The 24,372-nt window shown below is 34.6% G+C and overlaps 1 protein-coding gene across 2 annotated transcripts in view; it reads left to right on the top strand.

The window, feature by feature from the left end:
• Window positions 1-3,246: 3,246 nt before the first annotated feature.
• LOC143231643 (large neutral amino acids transporter small subunit 2-like) overlaps window positions 3,247-24,372 on the top strand; it is a 90,167-nt gene continuing 69,041 nt past the window's right edge. Inside the window, exon 1 of one of the 2 annotated variants that reach the window (XM_076466187.1) lies at window positions 3,247-3,838. In XM_076466187.1, the coding sequence (XP_076322302.1) occupies window positions 3,352-3,838 (487 nt within the window). In that variant the 5' untranslated portion in view covers window positions 3,247-3,351. The remainder of the gene's footprint in view (window positions 3,839-24,372) is intronic. The other variant, XM_076466186.1, reaches the window with a different exon arrangement.

Below are 24,372 nucleotides of genomic sequence, written 5' to 3'. Positions count from 1 at the left end.
ACAAATGCAAATATGTAAAGAAATTACGTGACTCTAACAAAATGTGTGACATCATAAGAGTGGGGGTGTTTGATGTTGGAAGTAAGACATAAAACTCTTGTAGTCATACTTTACTTATGAAAGACATTACTGATACCTGATTGGTAAGGAGTAGGTCGAAGGAATAGAATGAAAACCGCTGATTTTTTTTTTAATTTTTGAAATTTGTTGAGTACTTAGAAACGATAAGCTACTGATGAAACTCAACTGAAGTCACTTATTGAAGTGTTGTTCAAAGTAAAATATGAAGTAGGAGTGAGCGGAATGATGGTCACATCCACTTTTAGGTTGAACTTTTTCGAAAACCACTTATTGTTTTAATGCTAACCCATCCACTCCTGCTTTGTTTCCTTACTTTCAGATCCTTTCATTCCTACTTCCTTGGCCAAGCGTGTTAAGGCATGCGACTCGTAATCTGAGGGTCGCGGGTTAGCATCCCGGTCGCGCCAAACATGCTCACCCTTTCAGCCGTGGGGGCGTTATAATGTGACGGTCAGTCCCACTATTCGTTGGTAAAAGAGTAGCCCAAAAGTTGGTGGTGGGTGGTGATGACTAGCTGCCTTCCCTCTAGTCTTACACTTGTAAATTAGGAACGGCTAGCACAGATAGCCCTCGAGTAGCTTTGTGCGAAATTCAAAAACAAACAAATCCTACTTCCTAGTCTTTTATTTAAGAAGTTTTTACGTATCTCTCATAGTTCTTTTTGGTCCTTAATCTATAGAATGGCTGGGCTCAACTTCTTGTAACTCTTTTCAGAGCTATCTTTCGACATTTACTGGTTGTTGCTTGTATCTTTGGTGTAGTTTTCTTCCATCTAGTCAGAGTGGTAGCCTTTTTCTAGTTGGATTAATCACTAAGACTTATTTCGCATATAAAGCATTATTGTTTCCAACCTCTGCTAAATTAGGGACGGCTAGCGCAGATAGCCCTCTTGTAGCTTTGTGTGAAATTAAAAAGCAAATAAGACTCAGAATAGGTATAAGAGGAACATTTATAAAGATGTTAATTAACTATATTATGTTTAAATAACTACATCATGTTTAAATAATTATATTATGTTTAAATAACTATATCATGTTCAAATAACTACATCATGTTTAAATAACTATATTATGTTCAAATAACCATATGATGTTTAAATTTCAGTTTTGAGGAAAAGAAACAAATAAAAGAAATATATACATTTTGGCTACACATTTCGAAAACATAAAAAGTACCTTAAGGCTATACATTTTGAAAACAAAGAAAGTACCTTAAGGCTATACATTTTGAAAACAAAGAAAGTACCTTAAGGCTATACATTTTGAAAACATAAAAAGTACCTTAAGGCTATACATTTTGAAAACAAAGAAAGTTCCTTAAGGCTATACATTTTGAAAAGATAAAAAGTACCTTAAAGCTATACATTTTGAAAACATAAAAAGTACCTTAAGGCTATACATTTTGAAAACAAAGAAAGTACCTTTAGGCTATACATTTTGAAAACATAAAAAGTACCTTAAGGCTTTAAATTTTGAAAACATAAAAAGTACCTTAAGTCTATACATTTTGAAAACATAAAAAGTACCTCAAGGCTATACATTTTGTAAAAGAACAAACTTGTAAATATTAAAAGATAAGAAAAGATTTGGACTATAAACATATAAGTTATTGTATTCAACATAAAGTAGCGTAGAATATACCTAATTCGTGCAAATACTGTTTCACTATCCTACTTCATAATTTAATTTTGCGATTGCTGTTATTATACCAATATATATATCACGGTTGGCCCAAAGGTAGTGGCGTCACTATGCCGAGACAACCAAGCAGTGGCACAGGGGACAGCAAGTGAAAGAGGCCCAAACAAGGATTTCAGTAATAAAAATAGAAACATTGAAAATATATAAACACTGAAGTACCTACATGACTTTTTATATTATATATATGTGTGTGTGTGTGTTTTCTTTTAACATCAAGCTATCTGATGAGTCCACAGAAGGGAATCCAACCCCTGATATTAGCGTTGTAAATCCGTAGACTTAGTATTATATATATACACATATACGTTTTATGAAGGAAGAATTTTTTTTGTTGCTGACTTTCAAAATTTGTAGTGCATAATAAAAGGATTTACATATGTTGATAAAAATCTGGAAAACTACCTTTTCACTCCAGATAAATAAATATAAAACCTCCTTTTCACTCCAGATAAATAAATATAAAACCTCCTTTTCACTCCAGATAAATATAAAATAATATATTTATATTTAAGCCAACATTTCGGTTTGCGGCTTCTTTAGGGTTAATATTCATAGATGTTTTAAAAATATACAAATGTATTAATTTATATTTATTTGTAGGGTAAAGGTCGTTTTCTCTTAACTTTTATCAAAGTAATATATATGTAATTGGGCTGGGGCCGATGTTCTTTAGTAACGTCTCCGTCTATAGGTAACATTGATTTACATTGTTTCAGTGCCTGAAGAAATATTTTATTCGAGTTGTTACAGATTCATTATTTTTAGTTCTACAGTTAATAACTGCGGTTTTATTTTTCAATATATCTGTGGGCGATTTGTAAACCTAACATAATCTATACGAAAACCATTTATTCACAATTTAAAAAAAAAAAAGTATTATGTTGTATAATATATAAAACAGTCTCTTAAATAAAACTCTACTTTATTTGAATATTCACAACAAATTACCTTCCTTAACATTTTGCCTTATTCGTTACTTTTGTCATTCACTTATAAGTGTAGATATTGTATTCCCTATTGAAAAAGTTTGGGTTTGTTTTGAATTTCGCGCAAAGCTACTAGAGGGCTATTTCTGCTAGCCGTACCTAATTCAGCAGTGTAAGACTAGAGAGAAGGCAATTAGTCATCATCATCCACCGCCAACTCTTGGGCCACTCTTTTACCAACGAATAGTGGGAATGATCATCACATTATAACGCCCCCACGGATGAAAGGTCGAGCATGTTTGGTGCAACGGGCACTCGAACCCACGACCCTCGGGATACGAGTCGAACGCCTTAACTTCCTGGTCGTGTATCAATTTATTAGATTTCGACACAAGCACGAAAACACATACATATAGACCCGTTTGCAATACCCTCACACAGTCGAAGGTAATAATAATAAAGAGTGGAGTTATTGGTCAATCGATGGCGCCACATGCGTAAGTTTGTGAGAAAATTGATGTATTAAAGCCTAGTGTTGATGGCTCTGGCTAGCCTGACAGCCCACGTGAGAAAGTAGTGTGGTTAAGGTTGTTTTAATAAACGGAAAAACACGTTGCAGCTTTGTGGTCAGAAAAACATTCATAATGTCTGTAAATCAGATACCAGAGAAAGAACCCATGAATCCTGAGGAAAAGAAAAATGGAGAAAAATCTCAAAATAATGTGGAACTGAAGAAAGAACTTGGGTTATTAAATGGAATTGCAATCATTGTTGGGGTAATAGTAGGGTCAGGAATATTTGTATCGCCTCGTGGTGTATTACAAGAAGCGGGCTCGGTCGGCATGGCTCTCGTCGTATGGATAGCTTGTGGCCTTATTTCTATGCTTGGTGCGTTATGCTACGCTGAACTAGGAACATCTATACCAAAATCTGGAGGTGATTATGCCTATATTTATGAAGCCTTTGGCCCCTTACCAGCATTTTTGTTTCTGTGGGTAGCACTTTTAATCATTATGCCCGCGGGAAATGCGATAGCTGCCTTGACTTTCGCGAATTACATCCTGGAGCCTTTCTTCCCCGGCTGTACGCCGCCACCAAACGGAGTAAGACTCATAGCTGCAGTTGTAATATGTAAGTAGATCTTTTGATTTTGTTCGTACACGTTGAAGTTCATCTGTAAAAATTAACTATAAAACGGTTATTTAAATTTTATATATTTGTAGTCAATGTTAAAATTAACTCAAGTTTTCTGTACAATCTCTTAAAGTATTGCAGGTGGGGTTAATTTACAGGCTGATTATCTTATCTACACATGTGGTTCAAGAAATAATGTTGGAATAAGCTTAAAGAACAATTGTGTCTTTGTAAATACAAAAATCTCTTATTTCACAATAAACTAAACACACATAACGCTATTAAACTTAAAGCAACAACTATCAACAGGGTCAGTATTAGGCAAGCCAAACACTACGACCAGACTTTCTTCTTTCATGGGTCCAGTGTCGTATTCAAGATTGATGTGAAGATACGTTGCTACTAAAAGACCAGTGGTTAGTCTGACGACGTCATAAACACAGTTTTAGTGACGTGGCTGAAAAAAAATCATGTTTTCATTCATGACACATTCCTACGACTTTTTTTTCTTTCCTGAGATGTCGCCAGAAAGTGTGTGCATGTCTCACAAGTACGAGTCTGGTCGTAGTAAAGATGAAAAACAACAAAAAAACATGTCGAAACAGTGAGTATAAATCATGATCCTCCATGAGAGATAAAAGTTTTTTTAAAGCAACGGTTAACTCTTATCTCGATTTACGAAATAAGAGAGGTTTGGTCCGTAATGTTACAGAAAATAGGTTTTTGAAGAAGTGCCTTGGGACACAAACATTTATCGTACAGAAAAAGCCATTTGGTACAGAAAGGCCCTGTGCATATACCAAATTACGAACATCTATTGGAAGGAAATAGATGAGATATCCACAGAATGTCGCCCCCCTTATAATGCCAAAAGCCAGGATTTAGTACTTGTGATGGGCACATCGCAGATAGCCCATTGTGTATATTTGTGCTTAAATAACAAACAAACAACTACACAGAATGAGAAAGCCCCATAATTGTGAGTTATTAGTTCGTCGGTGGTTTGTATTTTGTAAGAAACAACGGTATATTCCCTTTCTGTTGCGGATGTTTTAATCAGAGTTGATCAAACAGAGGTCTACTTTAAAAATGTGAATGTTTCTGATTGCGTTTGTGAGCATGACCTTTCGAAAAATCGCTTAAAGAATGTGCAAACAATGGAATGCATTTCAAAAAAAGACTCAACAAATATCGTCGTTGACGAAACAATGGAAAGACAGTTGAAATTGTTAGGTTTCTCATAGAACACAACTTTGCTTTTCGTGAATATGATAGCAAGGTTGTAATGAACCACACAATGCAAATTTTTAGGCCTGACTGAACTGCTGGGTATATTCGACATTTAGAGAAAGAACATGTCACAGTAATAGGTAATAATAAGATTCAGAAGTCCTAACTCTTAAAAAAAGCATACAAAATGAGCTGATAAACAGCAGATGAAGCAAGTGCAAAATACAGTAGTTGACTGGCTAAACAAAGATGTATATTATTCAGTCATAATGGATTGCACATCAGATCAGAGTGAACGAGAATAGCTGAAGCTGATATTCAGGTTTATTAAAGTCAAGGAGTCATTAGAAGTTCTGATTAAAATTCGAGAAAGTTTCATAATATTAATTAACATAGGAGAAGGCACGAGTTAGCATTTAGATTCCACATTACTGGCCAGATGGTTAAGGTGCTCGACTCGTAATCTGGGGTCGCAGGTTCGAATTCCCGTCGCACCAAACACGATCGCCCTTCCAGCTGTGGGGATGTTATAATGTTATAATCAATCCCAATATTCGTTGGTAAAAGAATAGCCCAAGAGTTGGCGGTGGGCGATGATGACTAGCTGCCTTCCCTCTAGTCTTACACTGCTAAATTAAGGACGGCTATCGCAGATAACCCTCGTATAGCTTTGCGCGAAATTCCAAACAAACAAAATTAAAAATCTAACTTGTAAAAATAGTTTTAAGTTTGTTTTGTTGGAGCAAAGCCACATTAGGTTTATCTTATGGGTTCTTTTTGAGAAATCGGGTCAAGTATTTTAGCGTTGTAAGACCATATACTTATCGCAGTTGCACTGGATGAGATTGCTTAAGAAATGGGAAATTTGAACAATAATTTAAAAAAAGTTAAGGCAACTTCTAAGTATTTTTGGATTTGAAATATCATTGGCAGTGTTAGATTACAGGTACCGGTTAATGAGCAATGTGCGCACACGTATAGCAGACGATAAATTTACATGGTTCGGCAGGTCACTACAGCCCTCATGTTCAGATGGGTGTCATGTAGTCTGAAGACAAACCAGACGACAAATAAACAAAGTGCCAGAACAGGTTATAGATAAAACATATGATAAGTTAGATTGCGGTCTAAATGATAATAACGACAAAGCATAATTTATGTTGTAAAAACAAATTGTGCAGGAGACAATAATAGATAAAGTATGGTAAATCAGGTTGTTGACAAATTTTGCAAGTTAATGTGGTAAAAGAAGCAAACGGAAGGCTAATACGTCGTTCTTGATGAATGGAACAATACTAAGAAAAGTTAATTAATTTTTTAATACAGCAAATAAATCTGTGATTAATTCATGATTTTTGAAAATAGTGAAGAAATGAAAAAGTGCTATTTGATTGTTGAAGGCTGTTCCTACTCCCACATTTTAGAAAACTAAAAACTCATCTTTTATTTTTCAGAGAATTATGAATTCCCCGTTTTTAACTCTTGTAAATTGGTGGTATTTGCTGCTGCTAATGGTACCTCATTCTGTAAATTAATCACTGTGTGTAACAAATAAAACTGTCTTAATTGGAGACTGGAGTGTTTTTCCAAATCAAAAATATGTATTCTCTTATCATAATCTAACTAATTATGTCCCTACCAAGATCCTTCTTCATTAGTGTGAAAGCAAAGACCCAACCACTGACTCCCAAAGTGCTTCAGTAGTAAAAGGTGTCTAATTTTACTGTACTATATTGGTAATAATTTTTTGCTTTCTCCCTTCCAAGCATCCTACAGTGTAAGTAAGTAGAATGAAAACAACAGTTTTATGGATCACATGTTTATGTGTAAAATGCATAAATCAGACTGCAAGAAAAATTTTAGAAACCCCGATGTTAGTGAAATACAATAAAACATATGGTATCTCTTCATAGTACCCATACTGTCAAGAGATTTGTGTCTACACAGTTCAGATCAGTCCACTACTTCCTTTAGGATGATCAGATATGCTGCTAGTATGTTGTTTGATAAAAACAAAAGAGAGAGGAAAAACTGAAAAAAACTCAGCCATTGCGTAGTCCTTAACCTGATTTTTTTCCAGCACTACTCCAATCCTTTTGGATTTCCTGTTTTTTTTGTATCTGAACTAAATTCCCAGTTATCATATTGTCTTATAAATTTAAAAACCTTTCTATCAATTTCAACTTTTTCAGGTACATATCCTAGATTTTCTAACTTATGTCTTAAGTAAGCTGAATAAGTTAGATCTTTCTTATCTTTGTCTCTTTTAACCTGTTTTGAATTCAAAGCAATTTATTTTTAAACATTTTTAAAATATGTCCCTCATCACCTTTTAAGCCTTGGGTCCTGCTAAGTTTGTAATGCATTAAGCCTTGGGTCCTGCTAAGTTTGTAATGCATTATGCCTTGGGTCCGGCTATGTTTGTAATGCATTATGCCCTGGGTCCGGCTAAGTTTGTAATGCATTATGCCCTGGGTCCGGCTAAGTTTGTAATGCATTATGCCCTGGGTCCGGCTAAGTTTGTAATGCATTATGCCTTGGGTCCTGCTAAGTTTGTAATGCATTATGCCTTGGGTCCGCTAAGTTTGTAATGCATTATGCCCTGGGTCCGCTAAGTTTGTAATGCATTATGCCCTGGGTCCGGCTAAGTTTGTAATGCATTATGCCTTGGGTCCTGCTAAGTTTGTAATGCATTATGCCTTGGGTCCTGCTAAGTTTGTAATGCATTATGCCCTGGGTCCGGCTAAGTTTGTAATGCATTAAGCCTTGGGTCCGGCTAAGTTTGTAATGCATTATGCCTTGGGTCCTGCTAAGTTTGTAATGCATTATGCCCTGGGTCCGGCTAAGTTTGTAATGCATTATGCCCTGGGTCCTGCTAAGTTTGTAATGCATTATGCCTTGGGTCCTGCTAAGTTTGTAATGCATTATGCCCTGGGCCCGGCTAAGTTTGTAATGCATTAAGCCCTGGGTCCGCTAAGTTTGTAATGCATTATGCCTTGGGTCCTGCTAAGTTTGTAATGCATTATGCCTTGGGCCCGGCTAAGTTTGTAATGCATTAAGCCCTGGGTCCGGCTAAGTTTGTAATGCATTAAGCCTTGGGCCCGGCTAAGTTTGTAATACATTATGCCCTGGGTCCTGCTAAGTTTGTAATGCATTATGCCCTGGGTCCTGCTAAGTTTGTAATGCATTATGCCTTGGGCCCGGCTAAGTTTGTAATGCATTATGCCTTGGGCCCGGCTAAGTTTGTAATGCATTAAGCCCTGGGTCCGGCTAAGTTTGTAATGCATTATGCCTTGGGCCCGGCTAAGTTTGTAATACATTATGCCCTGGGTCCTGCTAAGTTTGTAATGCATTATGCCCTGGGTCCTGCTAAGTTTGTAATGCATTACACAAATGCTGCTACAATGAGATTCAAACAAAAACAATTTATTAAACAGGAATAAAAACTTTGAAACAACTAAAATACAAATTTTGTCACTTACAAAAAAAAATTAGTAGAGATATGCCTGGTCAGTACTAAGTACAGATGTTAATAAACAATACAACATAAAACTCAAAATTATAAATTAAAAACAATAATGAATTAGTAAGAAAAGAACCAGAAGAAAAAAAAATCTTTATTCAAAATTAAACTACTTCTCAGTATCCATAATAATCTCTAGCAATAGTACTTTCTTACTACGTCTGGTGAACTAACTTGTTTTTGAGATCAAGGAAGGGTGTTTATTTAGTGGATAGAAGATAGTCTTAATCTCATGTAACTAGCTGATTTATGTAATCTCTCACAAGGTCAATACACAAATATCACTGCTAGGGGAAGCTTGTGTCAGTTTCATAATGCAGACGTATTCAAATTCAACATGTACTAGAAGGTAATTTTGAGATATTCATAGAGATAGAGATATAATTAGTAAGTTGCAAAAGTCTCCTGCGAAATTATTGAGTATTTCTAGCTGAATTTAGGATGTTGAGGTATTGATAATTTAAACAAATATAAGGAAAATAACCTCTAATTGTAGTAAGTTGAAGACTGGGTTATAATAATAATTTTAACCAAATGTGTGATGCAGCTGAGAATTAACTCAGTAACATGACTGAAGAAACGAAGCTTGGCATGTTGGTGGCCAAGTCATCTGAGACATAGAAGCAGTTGCTTTGATGCTAATAGTATAGTTAACAGATAATCTAAAAGGTTATTATATCTTCATAAAAACCAATAGTTAGGTTTATCTTGGAATACTGTGACTGTATGATTTTGGCTTCATTATGTAGTAATAGATATTAACATATTAGAGAGATAAGAAGAGGGCTACTACAATAATTTAAGGGATGAAGTTTTATCTTATGGATTACGATAAGAGCTCTGAACTTCTCTTATTTTAAGAAAGAAGAATAAAAGTTGATATTTTAGGAAATTGACAATATTATCTGATAAATATATAGGATAAAGACCTCTGATTTTTGTGTTGTGTTCTACAGATAATATAACATACTTTGTGCATAGCGCTGCTGTCTGTAAAGGAAATATGAAATGCTTTTTTATAGTTTTTATTGTTCTCACTGGATTATGCCAACATTCAGTCCCAAGTGAAGAGATGAAGACATTTTAAGTAATTTTTATGGCTAAGTCCAGTTCTATAGAAATGGTTTAGTGTGCTGTTATACTTTTGATATGAAAGAGATGTAGTCAGCACTGCACTTTGTGTGGCTTAATTTCTGAGTTCAGTGAATTGAGGAACTGAAAAATAATAACTATTTTATTCAACAAAAGTAATTAAAAGTGACATTAAGAAGGGCATTGTATTAGTAACAACAAAGACAAACAGTACATAAACTGGAGAATTTTAGATATCACTGTAGCTAAAAATCACATTTCCTCAGAGTTGCCATATTGTGTATTACTTATTAGGTAATTACATGAAAAACTTAAATAAATGTCTTAATATAATTAGGACTAGTGCTTGATTTCTAGAACAAAAGAAGAAAGTAATTAGATCACTGTTGTTTGGTATAGGATGGGGGGATTTGCATTTTGGAAGATAATATATATTTTACAAAGGCATTTATTTTTGTATTGGGTTTGAGTGGATAATTTAGTGTACTAGGTCAGTCAAAATTCAATTCACAACATAACTGAAGCAAACTTAAAATGGATTGTAGTGCTTCTGTCTATCAAAAACAGGTTCTAGATCTGTAATCCAGCAGAAATCAAACACTGGTTGCAACACTTTTTTGGAAGATAAAATCTAGAAAAGGCTTAAATGTTCATAAGATAAAAACTAATTTTCAGTGATGTCGAGAAACCCACTTGTTGAGAAATTTATATGCAAAAACGGCTCGTTTGGGTTGAGAAAATATTTTACATAGAAGAGCGAACAACGTTTCGAATATATAATTTTATTATATATTCAAACATCTAACACCGCCCTCTACATTTCGACACTCAGTTACACAAACCCCTTTCAAACATGTGGTCAGCTTCCGGTCAGTTATCTCTTTTTTTGTGAACCTGACGATGACCGAAGAAGGTCGAAACGTTGTTCGCTCTTGTATGTAAAATATTTTCTCAACCCAAACGAGCCGTTTTTGCATATGAAAAACTAATTTTACATGTAGGTATGCTCTAAGGGTGAAGTGTGTTAGTGGAAATGAGAAAGAAATATTCAACTTGGCTTTGTTTTGTGATTCATATCTGCTAAGAAAATTTATAAAAACTAATTTGTAATTGTAGACTCACACCCAGGTCAAGTAAACCTGCTGTGACAGCTCAACATCATTGAACATCTAACACTGGAAGCTCTCATGATGTTATGAAAATAAAACATTGAAATCATTCTTGGTAATTACAAACATATGCCACACTAGCGACAGGCACACCACCAGACATAGCTTAAACACTGTGTTGGTTAGCTGCCTTTCAGTACATGTATTCACAAAGTAACTAAAGATTTTATGAAATTTTAATAGACAATATAGCCAAAATGAAGAGACTTAGATAGATACTTTAAAATTTCTTGACCAATCTATAGTTTCCTCACTTGTATTTTAAACTTTCTTATAAATGACATCATGAAGCTGAAGATGCAATTCAAGATTGAGACTCAATGCAAAGATAGTGCAAAACATGTTTGTTGTTCTCATCCAACATCTAAAAGAATTATAATTGAGATCTCTCACAGACTATCAGTGAATGTTTATTGATATTCTATTGTGCTTTGCCTTTCAAATACCTGAATGAACAAAATACTTCTTACGCTCTAGCGTAAGCAGTCTCTAAAGGAATCTTTCTTATCCTGGACAGAGCAGTATGCTCTAGCAGTCTCTAAAGGAATCTTTCTTATCCTCTACAGAGCAGTCAAGAATAAATTTTGGAAATGAAATGAGACCATTCTGTCACTTTTGAGAATCTCATAAAATAAATCACCAATTTTGATTGTACACTCTACTAGTGAGTCTTGTTTTTAACAAACTAAAGAAGTACTTGCTAGATACAGTAAATTACTACCTAATTCTCTTGGAATCATATCTGAAGAAAGTAAATCAGTAGTCCTCAAGAAAGATAAGAAGCTTGTAACATTTTAAATTTTGAATCCTGTATACATTTTTATGATTATGAATTTCCTTCAGATAAACGTTACTGATTGCAGGAAGCAGTAATTGTACCTTGGTTGATAAGACTTCTTTTGGTACAAAAGCAAAGAAGGCTTTAGGGCCAAGCCATCTGTTTAGAAGTGTCTGGAAGATAAGAGTAATGACTGGGAATCAGAGAAATTGGTTATTCTGACTGCTGTAAAGGTATTTGTGGGTTGTCTGCTCAGAATTATTGTAAGACTTTTTTATTTATTTATTTTCTGTAGTAATTGAGTGATCCTTTAGAAAGGTTCAAGCATTCTAGAAAGCAAATGGCTGTATTTTAGAGGGTTGGCACAGTAATCTATATAGCATGTAATCTAAGAGTTTTGGCCAGAAGAATTCATACATGTTGTACTACAACTTGTTTACTTGAAAGTCAGCCAGAACCTTTTCAAGACTCAGTCTCATGGAGAGAATGCCATATTCTTGGTAAAAAAAGAATAGAAGATGATTGGGAATGAAAAGTAGGTGGAGAAGACTTGAACTTTGAACCACAAACTTATAAATCAAATTTGTATTTTGTTAGATAGTTTTGTTGAGTAAAATATAATTTCAGAATTCAATGCAGACTGTAATTATGATTAATTTTTTTCAAACACTTTTTATAAACATTAACAAAGCAAAATGTTAGTTACTTTAGTAAAGTATCAAGATTTTATGTCTCTATTCCTATCAGTAAAAATGTTTAATCATTTTCATGTAAATGCTATACTTTCAATGACTAACAAATATTTAACTGCCAATATTAATATATGTTTGAAATATATTGTAAAGCAATGAGAACTATGTAACTTTTTAATAGTAAAGGGAAAATTAGAAATTAGTAATAAAGAGGATTGGTATGGTACATTAAAATTCAGGCATCTATTCATGTTCTGTCTGGCAACCATGGATCTTTATAACAGGCCTGCAGTGTACTCACCCTCTGATGCAAAAGGTTATGTGGTAAGGATGTCATACCCAAACATAACACTTCTCCCTGCTATTTTCCATAATCCATTTAATGTATGAGGTAATGATTTCCCAGTGACTGTTTCAACAGTTCAATTGCCCGGAAACTTGTAGATGATAATATACAGTGAGTTGTATGTTGTGTATGAAATAACAGTTTTCAGTCTTTTGTGTTACTTTTTAATTACACAGTTCTTGTGCTCATTTACACACAACAAATTAATTACAGATTTGATGTATTTAGGTTTTTCAGCATTTTTTTGCAATAATAAGTTAACCTTTGGCACAATTTGACAGCATTTGTGACTGATTTGAATTTTTTTAAATAATGTCTAAGCCCAATATGTTTTCAAGAACAGTAGATCACTTTATATTAAAAAAGTTAATTTTCCAGATATCAATTTTAAACACATCTAGGGACATATAATCTGTGTTTTCTAATATTCACATAATTCAGGACATTTCAACAGTTTCTAAATTCTTCAACATTTTCTAAATTCTTCAACATTTTAATGTGTATATTTTATATTTCTTTGTACCAAGTCTTCAAACTTTTTTATTACATCTTAGTCCTTGTGTGACATATGAACGTATCATTGTTTCTATCTTCTTATAGTATTATGATACATATTCAGAATCAGCTTTGTTTCTGGATATGTTGACATTGTTTCAAGTTACCTTTGTTACTTTGTGAGTCTCAAAGTTGGGAGTGTCTGTTTCCGCGTTTGGAGATCGTTTCTTAATACGGCCTTGTTTAAGGATGCCGACAGCAATGTACTTTAACAGTTGTTAAAATTATATCTAAATATTACCGAACCACGTGTAATGAAAATAACCAATTACGTGTTAGCGCATATGAACTGGAAAAGTATGAGGTTTCTTTTAATTTAAGAAGCATTATATTGGTCAGTGTAGTTTGGAATAAAATTAAAAACTGTCAAATATAATTTAGTTGTCATTCGTCAGTTGCACGTACCTGATCTTCAAGGTACACACGTTGTTGTGTTAAGTGTATGGTAAACAACAACAACAAAAAACGTTCGTTTTGTATTCCACTTTGTGTCCAGTCTTGTTACTCTGTTCTACATCGACTTCAGAATGGATTATTATCCAGAAATTGAAACCTTAAATGACCCTTCTGTTATCTAGTGTATCCAGTCGATGTAGTTCTAAAGTTAATTCAGTTTTTACCATAATACAACGCTCGCATATGGAATGGCCTACTGGGTAAGAAGCTTAGCTCGCAATCTTTGGAAAGCGGATTTCAATTCACGTCACCGAATATCAATAGAAGAATATCAGTCTTCTAAGAAAGTCCGTAGAGAAACGTGTACATGCTAGTCTGATACTTAATATGCAGTGGTTAACTATTACATGTATAAAACGATTAACAACTTGCGACAGTTGTATAATACAAGTGTGGTTAACCACGTGCATCAACTTCAGAAAAAGTATCTAAATGTGTTTGATTAAACATATTTTGTTACTGGTTATAGAAGAGCAAATTTTCAGTAGCCAGATTGTTCATATGTATTGGATGAAGTTTGTAGAAAAGTTTGGTGATTATGATTATATATGTATCCCACAAACCCCTAGAACAATTTCTGTTAAAGGCCTCTGTGTGTGTACTTCCCAGTGGAAGTTAGTAATTGAGATTTTGTGTAAGTGTCCTGCTTGGAGTTTGAGTACAGTGTAGTAACCAGTACATGGTCTCGTGCCTATAGGAAGTCCATGTCATTTGTTTTCATTCCAAGAATCATCTGTCAGTGAAGGATGAATAGACTTTGAAGCATTCTTTTATAGACAGACGATAATGTAATTTCAATATAAGCTGTGGAAGGTACCTTAATCTTGCTGTAAATTACATATATGTTTATTCTGTTGGTTGAGGAAAACCTTTTCTATCTGTAGCTAGGTAGCTTTTATACCTGCTAATGCTTGTTTTTGTGAGGATAAATATAATTTCTTATGGTTTTGTTTTTCAAAGTTAGTTTCAGTACCTAAATGCAAAAATACACTGTCCCAGCAAGCACATAGGACATAATTCATAAAAAAAACAACTAAACTCATGTTTTAGTTGAAGGTTAGCTTCAAGCTACAAGTTATTGTGAAACATGAGGACATTCAGACATTCACATCTTTATCAGAGAGCAAAAGTAAAGTTTCTTTACCATTAACCATGGTGGGATGTAATAACTAATAATGAGGAATGTAACCACTAGTTATAATCAGATGTAACCACCAACAGTGTAACTACTGATTATTATTGGAAGTAACCACAAATTGTGATAAATGTAATCGTCAGCTATGATGTGATGTAACCACCAATTCTAATGGACGTACTCATCAACCGTGACGAACTATACCTACCAATTATGAAAGAAGGTAACCATCATGATGCTAAAAACAGATAATTCGTTGACTTTGTACATAATGATGATTAGAATCTACCCGACAAATCTCTCTTTCCCCTTCTTTATAATAGATGACCTTAAACGTCAGTTTCATGGTGTTCATTTTTTCGAACTTAACGTTTCAAATAGAAATTTTGCCTCTGCGGAGAAACATAATGTTCTAACTCAGGTTTTTCCTTCCGCGGAGTGACATAATTTTCTAACTCAGCTTCTTCCTTCCGCGGAGTAACACAATTTTCTAACTCGGCTTCTTCCTTTCTACTTCTTCCAAACTTTTTTTTTAACTTTTCAATCGATCGTCAGTCCTTCATTTATCGGCGGATTGACATCAAACTTAGTGGGGTATAATACACCCAGATGTCTTTTTTCATTTTATTATGGCCAAGCGTGTTAAAGGCGTGCGACTCGTAATCTGAGGGTCGCGGGTTCGCATCCCGGTCGCGCTAAACGCGCTCGCCCTCCCAGCCGTGGGGGCATTATAATGTGACGGTCAATCCAACTATTCGTTGGTAAAAGAGTAGCCCAAGAGTTGGCGGTTGGTGGTGATAACTAGCTGCCTTCTCTCTAGACTTACACTGCAAAATTAGGGACGGCTAGCGCAGATAGCCCTCGTGTAGTTTTGCGCGAAATTCAAAAACAAACAATCATTTTATTAGCCGCGACCTAGCGGCTCATTGAATTGCTCTGAGTTATTTTCACCCCAAAACATTTACTTCACGGCTCCGTCATCTCTTTACCCATTTGAGATCTAATTACACTTGTGACTCAGGATTCTCTTTCGACTGATGTGTTTGACCACGCCCAAGGTCTCGATTTGAGGCTAGGATGGTGGAAGTCCTGATGAGTAATAAAATCGAATTGCGTATACGTGCGCCCCACGCTTGGCGCACAAAAATATAGAGCTAATAAAAATTAAAAAGTACTCAGAGATTAATTTACTCTAATCCTGCCTGAAAGAATGTAAAGCGCCGCGTCTATTGAGGATTCCCTCATGTCTGTTTTTTTTTCTTAATTAGTCTTTTATTAGTGTTTAGTGAAGTTAAAGTAAAACAACCTAAAAGTGTATATTTTTGGTTCCTGTGCAGTTATATTTATAGTAATCAAAGTGAGTGAATGTTGACGGAAATATAAATTTTAATGCGCCCAAAAAAGTTGTATTTGCCCATTTTTAGTCATTTTAGGGGGGTTCTCCCGCTGGTACGACGGTAAGTCTACGGATTTATAACGCTAAAATTAGAAGTTTGATTATCCTCGGTGGACTCAGCAGATAACCTGATGTGGCTTTGCTATAAGAAAAACACCCACACAAACACATTTGTAGGGGGTGTTAGAGCTCGCAAAAAAACATAGCTTAGTGGTTTTGGGCGATTTACTCAGCCATATTTTGACAAACTTATATTTACCGTTTTACTTTGATGTAACAGCGAATGTCCAAGGCGCCAGGTGAATTAGTAAGTATATATGCGCACGCGCACACACATCAGGGACTAACTTCTCAGTACGTTTATTGCGCTGCGTACTCTGGCTCCCAATAACTTTGAAATATCTTCCTTTGTTACGTGAATACAATTCGAAAATTAGCCTTTACGTGTACATAGTCAACCATAGGATCACTCATGCCCTGTTGACGTGGGGTGCGTAGCGATTTTTTTACGAGCGTGTAATTTATATACGTATTTGTAAGAATTCAGACACTGTAAATTAAAGTTGACGTGATTGGTATTATTAACGTTAACATCTTGTCTGTGTGTTAAGTGCTTGAAATAAAGGTTCTCTTCTGTACGCTTTCGGTGTTTATTTAAATCAATCAGCCTCATGTCATTAAATAGAGTGTATTTATTTTATTTTTCATGATTTCCCACGTAACTAGACGAGTGTCATGTAACTCGACACCCAGGAAGTGCGATACGTTTGTAGCTCTGTACACAGTTCTCAGAAAAGACGAACTGTTCATTGATGTTTGAGTAACAACAGTTATTGCTTAATTTGATCTTATTTCAGAATCAAATAATGTTTTAAAAAAAATGATTGAAGTATTGTGTAGCGTACTTATTTGTGGAAATATAGTTGTTTTTATAGTAAAAAAAACTTTAAGGATTAATCAAAAATTATTTTTATTTAAGTAAAATATTCTTGTACTTTTAAATTAGGTAATGTGATGATAATGCGTTAGATGAACAATTAAATTCACTCTAAGCTGTTGTGCTTATCATAATTGTCTTAAGTCTGGACGACACCTGAGCTTAAACCTAAGTTAGACTTTACAACCTAAAACATAAACAGTGATTCAGCAGTACTCGCTACCTTTGTTGTTGTTTTTTTAATTTCGCGCAAAGCTACACAAGAGCTGTCTGCGCTAGCCATCCCTAATTTAGTAGTGTAAGACTAGAGGGAAGGCAGCTGGTCATCACCACTGACCGCCAACTCTTGGGCTACTCTTTTACCAACGACTAGTGGGATTGAGCGTTACATTATAACACCCCAGAGCTGAAAGGGCGAGCATGTTTAGTGTGACAGAGATTCGAACCCGCGACCCTCGGATTACGAATCGAGTCGATCCCTTTAATGAGAAGTTTAGTCTTCCTTGTGTTAGTACAGCAGAATATCAACCTAGCAAATATTTTATTTTGATACAGGCATTGAAAACTTTCTTCGTTGGTGTAAATCATATCTTGATAAATGACGTTTGTTTGTTTTTTGGAATTTCGCACAAAGCAACTCGAGGGCTATCTGTGCTAGCCGTCTCTAATTTAGCAGTGTAAGACTAGAAGGAAGGCATAGTCATCACCACCCACCGCCAACTCTTGGGCTACTCGTTTACCAACGAATAGTGGGATTGACCGTCACATTATAACACCCCCACGGCTGAAAGGGCGAGCATGTTTGGCGCGACGGGGATGCGAACCCGCGACCCTCAGATTACGAGTCGCACACCTTAACACGCTTGGCCATGCATGGCGTATTACTGGAGTTTATTACTATGACTTCTGTGCTAAATATAATTAATGTGTGAAATTCTACATCCGCAGATGGTGTGCCAAAACACCAATATGTTGTAAAACACATTACACTTATTTAATGAGAGTTATAATTGAAATATTTACATTTTCACGTCGTAATCAGTACGTTATGGAATGTTGAAGAAACTCTGTTGTCTCGTTATTTTTTATCTCTAATATTAGGTTTATTTTTGGTTCAATTACTTCGCCATTAATGTTTTCATTGTTTATAAACTAGCATTTTTGATAGGCTTTTGACTGTTAAGCTGAGTTAACTACTTTTTGGCGTTTGGGGTTCAATTCCCCCTCGATAGACTCATCAGATAGCCCAGTGTAAGAAAAACATACATACATAGTAGTTTAGTATCCCCTCGGTGGTCTCAGCAGATAGTCTAATGTGGCTTTTCTATAAAAATAACACACACACTAGTTCAGTGATGGGCGTATGATGCATTTCATTATCCAGCAGTTTATTCATTATAATTATTAAACTGGCAGTGATGCTGTAGTTCAGTAATTTTGCGATACTCAACAGTTGCATATTTTAAAACTTTTTAATAACACACCAGATAAAATTATGTTTTAAAATAAAAAGTGAAAACAGTTTCATTAAAAACAAACGGTTAAAACCTAACAAATGTTTTGACACGTTCTGTCTTCATTTGGTTTTAATGGAATGGGTTTAATTTTTTTGTATCGTAAATTAAAGTTTATAATTTTATTTGCCTAGAGTTATTAATTGTCCTTTATATATACTATACTGTATATAAATGTTACTATATGCGTATTGACCAAGTCATTTTAATTTTTTCTTAAAGGACAGAATTTTATTTTTTTAAGTATAAATTTAACAGTTGTGCACGAGATATTCAGCATTTGATTTGTTGAAATCGGGTTCTGAAACAGGTTCTGTGGTAAATAACTATAAAATCCCTAATCCTTTATTTCCATGTTGTAGAGACCCAGTATGGCCAGGTGGTTAATTCGCTCAAGGGGAGATTCGAATCCGCGACCAAATGTGCTCGCCCTGTCAACCTTGGGGGCGCTATAAGTGATGGTCAATCCCACTATTCGTTGGTAAAAGAGTAACCCAAGAGTTGGCGGTGGGTGGTGCTGACTAGCTGCCTTTCCTCTCGTTTTAAACTGCTGAATTAGGGACGGAGAGCGCAGATAGCCCTCGAGTAGTTTTGCGCGAAATTAAAAACAAACAAACAAACAAATCGTATGATAGAAACCGTGTTATTGCGTGAAGAAATTGGAGCAAGGTTGACCTAGCTGACCTTAACATCAATTATAAATGATAACATGCATATTTGTCTGTTACATTTGAACTAACCGCTAATAACCGGTCCTTTGAGTCGCATTAAACTTAAGTTTCAGGACTGCAAGTATCTGAACAACTTGACAATCTATAACTGAATAAAGTTTCTACACGAGCGTCGAGGTTGAAAAAGGTGGCGACCTCGATAAATGAGACCTTTAAGGGGATTTCATATATTTATATTCGTAAAGAAGTACCCGTTATCAAAACTGTTTCAAACACGTGTATGGGAAATTTGTTTTTTTTAAATGACCTCTAGACATAACCTTCTTTGTTAATTTAACGCTCAATATCCAGTGTATTTCGGGTTTTGATAATTTGTCTATTTGAGGTTTGTTTCTTCAGCGAGTAACAGTCTCTAGTATCTATTAAGTAAAAAGTCTTGTACTACCAGTCATTGGTTGCTCGGAGTTGTTTTTCTCTACCCCCATTCCCCGCTACTCCCCTCTTTAGTTTTAGTGCTTTGCCGTCGCTCGTCTGGTAGCTAACAAAGGAACCATGCAGTTACTAGGTCATTAAACGCAGAAAATCTGTTCTATTTTCCAAGAAACATTTCGAATGTTTGGTGTGTGTATAACATCGGCTAAACGTTCTGTATTTTTTAATGGAGCTCTTTTACGTTATTTATGTTAGTCGTTCAGCGAAATGTTTAAATTATTTTCTAAAAGATAGAAGGTTTTTATATCGACTGCTAAAGTCTGTCAATAATTTATTGCAAGATTTAAGATTTTTGTCACATTTTTAAAAGTGTCTGCGATCCACATTTTGGTTTTAAAAAATAATGCTGGGTAAACACCAGTTGTTTTTTGTAATCTTTTGAAAACACAGTATCTTGAAAACAACTTAACTGTGCAAGTCTTAAAACTCATAAGAGAAACTTTACTGTTATAAAGTGGATAGTGATACATTTGGCAAACTAAAACTGGTTACATCAGCTCTCCCATGAGTAGTTTGTAGTAGAAAACTCGCGTAGGATAAATACCTTAGTAATATTAGATTTTGTACAAAACGTCTCCGTGTCAGATAGTGAGAACATACTTTACAAAAGTGAGGCTGCATTGACAGCACATACACACACACACACTACCGAAAACAAAATAACTAATTTATGACTGAGACCCACACAATGATCAGCTATTTATTGTCAAACTGGCATGTGTAAAACAGTTTGGTATAAACGTTTATGATAGCACACAGAACTGTGTTTATTACCTGAATTGTTAAGGGTCAAAGTAATAGTTTGTTCATAAAAATGACAGATGTAAACATGAGGCAAGACTTGCATTTTTATAATGTGTGATTAATTACAGGAATGTTTGCTACAGTCATGGTGGTGAAAGAAGGAGATTATCTCAAGATTCAACTCTTTTAATGTGTGGCTGATTACAGGAATGTTTGTTACAGTTATGGTGGTGAAAGAAGGAGATTATCTCAAGACTCAACTTTTTTAATGTGTGGCTGATTACAGGAATGTTTGTTACAGTCATGGTGGTGAAAGAAGGAGATTATCTCTTGACTCAACTTTTTTAATGTGTGGCTGATTACAGGAATGTTTGTTACAGTTATGGTGGTGAAAGAAGGAGATTATCTCAAGACTCAACTTTTTTAATGTGTGATTAATTACAGGAATGTTTGCTACAGTCATGGTGGTGAAAGAAGGAGATTATCTCAAGATTCAACTCTTTTAATGTGTGGCTGATTACAGGAATGTTTGTTACAGTTATGGTGGTGAAAGAAGGAGATTATCTCAAGACTCAACTTTTTTAATGTGTGGCTGATTACAGGAATGTTTGTTACAGTCATGGTGGTGAAAGAAGGAGATTATCTCTTGACTCAACTTTTTTAATGTGTGGCTGATTACAGGAATGTTTGTTACAGTTATGGTGGTGAAAGAAGGAGATTATCTCAAGACTCAACTTTTTTAATGTGTGATTAATTACAGGAATGTTTGCTACAGTCATGGTTGTGAAAGAAGGAGATTATCTCAAGATTCAACTTTTTTAATGTGTGGCTGATTACAGGAATGTTTGTTACAGTCATGGTGGTGAAAGAAGGAGATTATATCAAGATTCAACTTTTTTAATGTGTGGCTGATTACAGGAATGTTTGTTACAGTTATGGTGGTGAAAGAAGGAGATTATCTCAAGACTCAACCTTTTTTTAATGTGTGATTAATTACAGGAATGTTTGTTACAGTTATGGTGGTGAAAGAAGGAGATTATCTCAAGATTCAACTCTTTTAATGTGTGATTAATTACAGGAATGTTTGTTACAGTTATGGTGGTGAAAGAAGGAGATTATCTCAAGACTCAACTTTTTTAATGTGTGGCTGATTACAGGAATGTTTGTTACAGTTATGGTGGTGAAAGAAGGAGATTATCTCTTGATTCAACTTTTTTAATGTGTGGCTGATTACAGGAATGTTTGTTACAGTTATGGTGGTGAAAGAAGGAGATTATCTCTTGACTCAACTTTTTTAATGTGTGGCTGATTACAGGAATGTTTGTTACAGTCATGGTGGTGAAAGAAGGAGATTATCTCAAGATTCAACTTTTTTAATGTGTGGCTGATTACAGGAATGTTTGTTACAGTTATGGTGGTGAAAGAAGGAGATTATCTCAAGAGTCAACCTTTTTTTAATGTGTGATTAATTACAGGAATGTTTGTTACAGTTATGGTGGTGAAAGAAGGAGATTATCTCAAGACTCAACCTTTTTTTAATGTGTGATTAATTACAGGAATGTTTGTTACAGTTATGGTGGTGAAAGAAGGAGATTATCTCAAGACTTAACCTTCTTTTAATCTGTAGCTAATCACAGGAATGTTTGCTACAGTTATGGTGGTGAAAGAAGGAGATTATCTTGTAAGTATGACCAAGTCCAATGTGAAAATACATTTTATATGAGAGTTACTTGTAAAGTATTACTTTGAGGAAACTGACAAATAGTTCAGGCTTGAAACCAGATGTTTCGGGATGTTACTCCGGAGTTTCGTGTGTGATTTTTATTTTTATTTAGGAAGGGGATAACCGTTACATTAATGGGACGTTAAAAAACATTCTTTAAGTTTCTTCACCAGTGCTGGGGTCCAAATGTGTGTTTATAATGATGTTAAGAAAGAAATGTCTGGAAGAGTGTGTGTATACACTTCATGCTGTAATAACGAGGTGCTTTTCAAAGTTCATTACTGTAAGGAAGGATAGATGTCTACCAGTCCGTTTTCTATTATACCCCTTGTAAATGCTTGAAACAATTTAAGTCCTCTTTTGACAACATTATTATTTGTCATTTTTCTTTAACAAAAGGGTAGAAACTTAGTACACGACAGTGAATGAACAATTTAAGTCACTGAATGATTTGGAACGTTGAACATAGTAATGAAGTAATCATTCTTTTTAAGATAAATACTCTCTGTAAGATTAAATATAATTTGTCGTTTTTTAATGTTGTATCTGAGATTAAACGTTGTTACGTCCAACGCTGTTTGTAAGATTAAATGTTATTGGTTGTTTCAAAGATGTCTCCAAGGTTAAACATTTGCTGTTTCAAAGCTGTAAGATTAAACATTGCTGGTAGGTTCGGGGATGTCTCTTACAGTTGTACTTTATTTCTTGTTACAGTGTTGTTTTTAAGTTTTAAACATTGTTGGTAGGTTCGGCGCTGCGTGTTAAGATTAAACATTAATAGATGTTTCAGCTTTGTCTCTAAGATTAACTCTTGTTGGTTGCGTCAGAGTTCTCTCTAAGAATGAAGGTTGCTGGTTTTTCATTGTAATCTCGAATATTAAGTGTTATTTGTTGGTTCAGTGTTGCCAGTAAGATTCAACTTGGTTGGTTTTATGTTTTCTCTGAGTTTAAATGCTTGTACTCGGGTTAGTATTATTTGTAAGATTATATGTTATCAATCTTGTAATGAACTTTTCATAAATATTTAATATTATTTTATGTACTAAATACAAAATATTTCACTATTTTTTTGGCTGCCATTAGTGCAGAATATTTATTGATTTTTGGGATTATGTGAAAGGTCTCATCAGCAATGACTTGTGCTAGCGTTATAAGTTAGTTAATGTTTTATCTTATTTGTATTTTATTTCGATATTGTTTGTTCACGATTAGTTTTGTCCATAATGACATCTTGTGTGCCCTCGATTGTAGAAGAATGTAACATGTACATATGTCAGGGTCCAAAATTTCCAGTTTTTCTAATTGATCATTCACAAATGAAGAGGTTTAACTGGTCCACTTAGAAAACGATGGCAAAAACTGGCCTCCCTTGAAAATGTTAATTTATTATATCTTTTATTAGATAACAGAAAAAATATGTAAAACTATAAATTTTGAAAACGCACGTGATAAGATTTGTTTAAATATAACCTTAAATCCTAATCTAAACACTGACTTTCATAAATACCTGAACTTTTTATGATTTTAATTACATTTTCTCATAAAAGATGTTGTGTACTCGTTGAAGTTTATTCGATCTTTTTAGTTTAATTAGCGTATAAAATGATTAATATATATTAATTCTATTTATAACTTGCAAATGTGATTTAAAGAAGAAGACATAGTGGTGGCTGGGTGTGTATTTTCTTATAGTAAACCCACAGAGGGGAAGCGAACCGTTGATTTTATCGTTGTAAATCCTTAGCCTTACCGCTGTACCATCGGGAATTGAGAGGGTTGTTCTTATGTATGTATATATACATGAATGTTAAACATAACTTTTTTTTTTTTTTTTTGTTTAAATTTTTAACAATACTTATCGTAATCCAAATAAGCTTCCGCACACAAAAACATAATCTGACTTCAAATGGCTATTTTAATACTAACCAAAGACTAGTTTGCCATTGAGATGTTAATATTCATTAAACGTTTTTTTAGATCGATCGTGTTGTTCATATGTTCTAGGAACCTTCTTCTCATTTCAGACGTTATATTGATTTTCTATAATATTTAAAAGCGGGCCAGAGCTTGAAGCTTCA

This window comes from Tachypleus tridentatus, chromosome 11 (genome assembly GCF_004210375.1).
Source record: "Tachypleus tridentatus isolate NWPU-2018 chromosome 11, ASM421037v1, whole genome shotgun sequence".
NCBI lineage: Eukaryota > Metazoa > Arthropoda > Merostomata > Xiphosura > Limulidae > Tachypleus > Tachypleus tridentatus.
The sequence above is the reverse complement of the archived record's forward strand: the minus strand, read 5'-3'. Positions and strand labels throughout refer to the sequence as shown.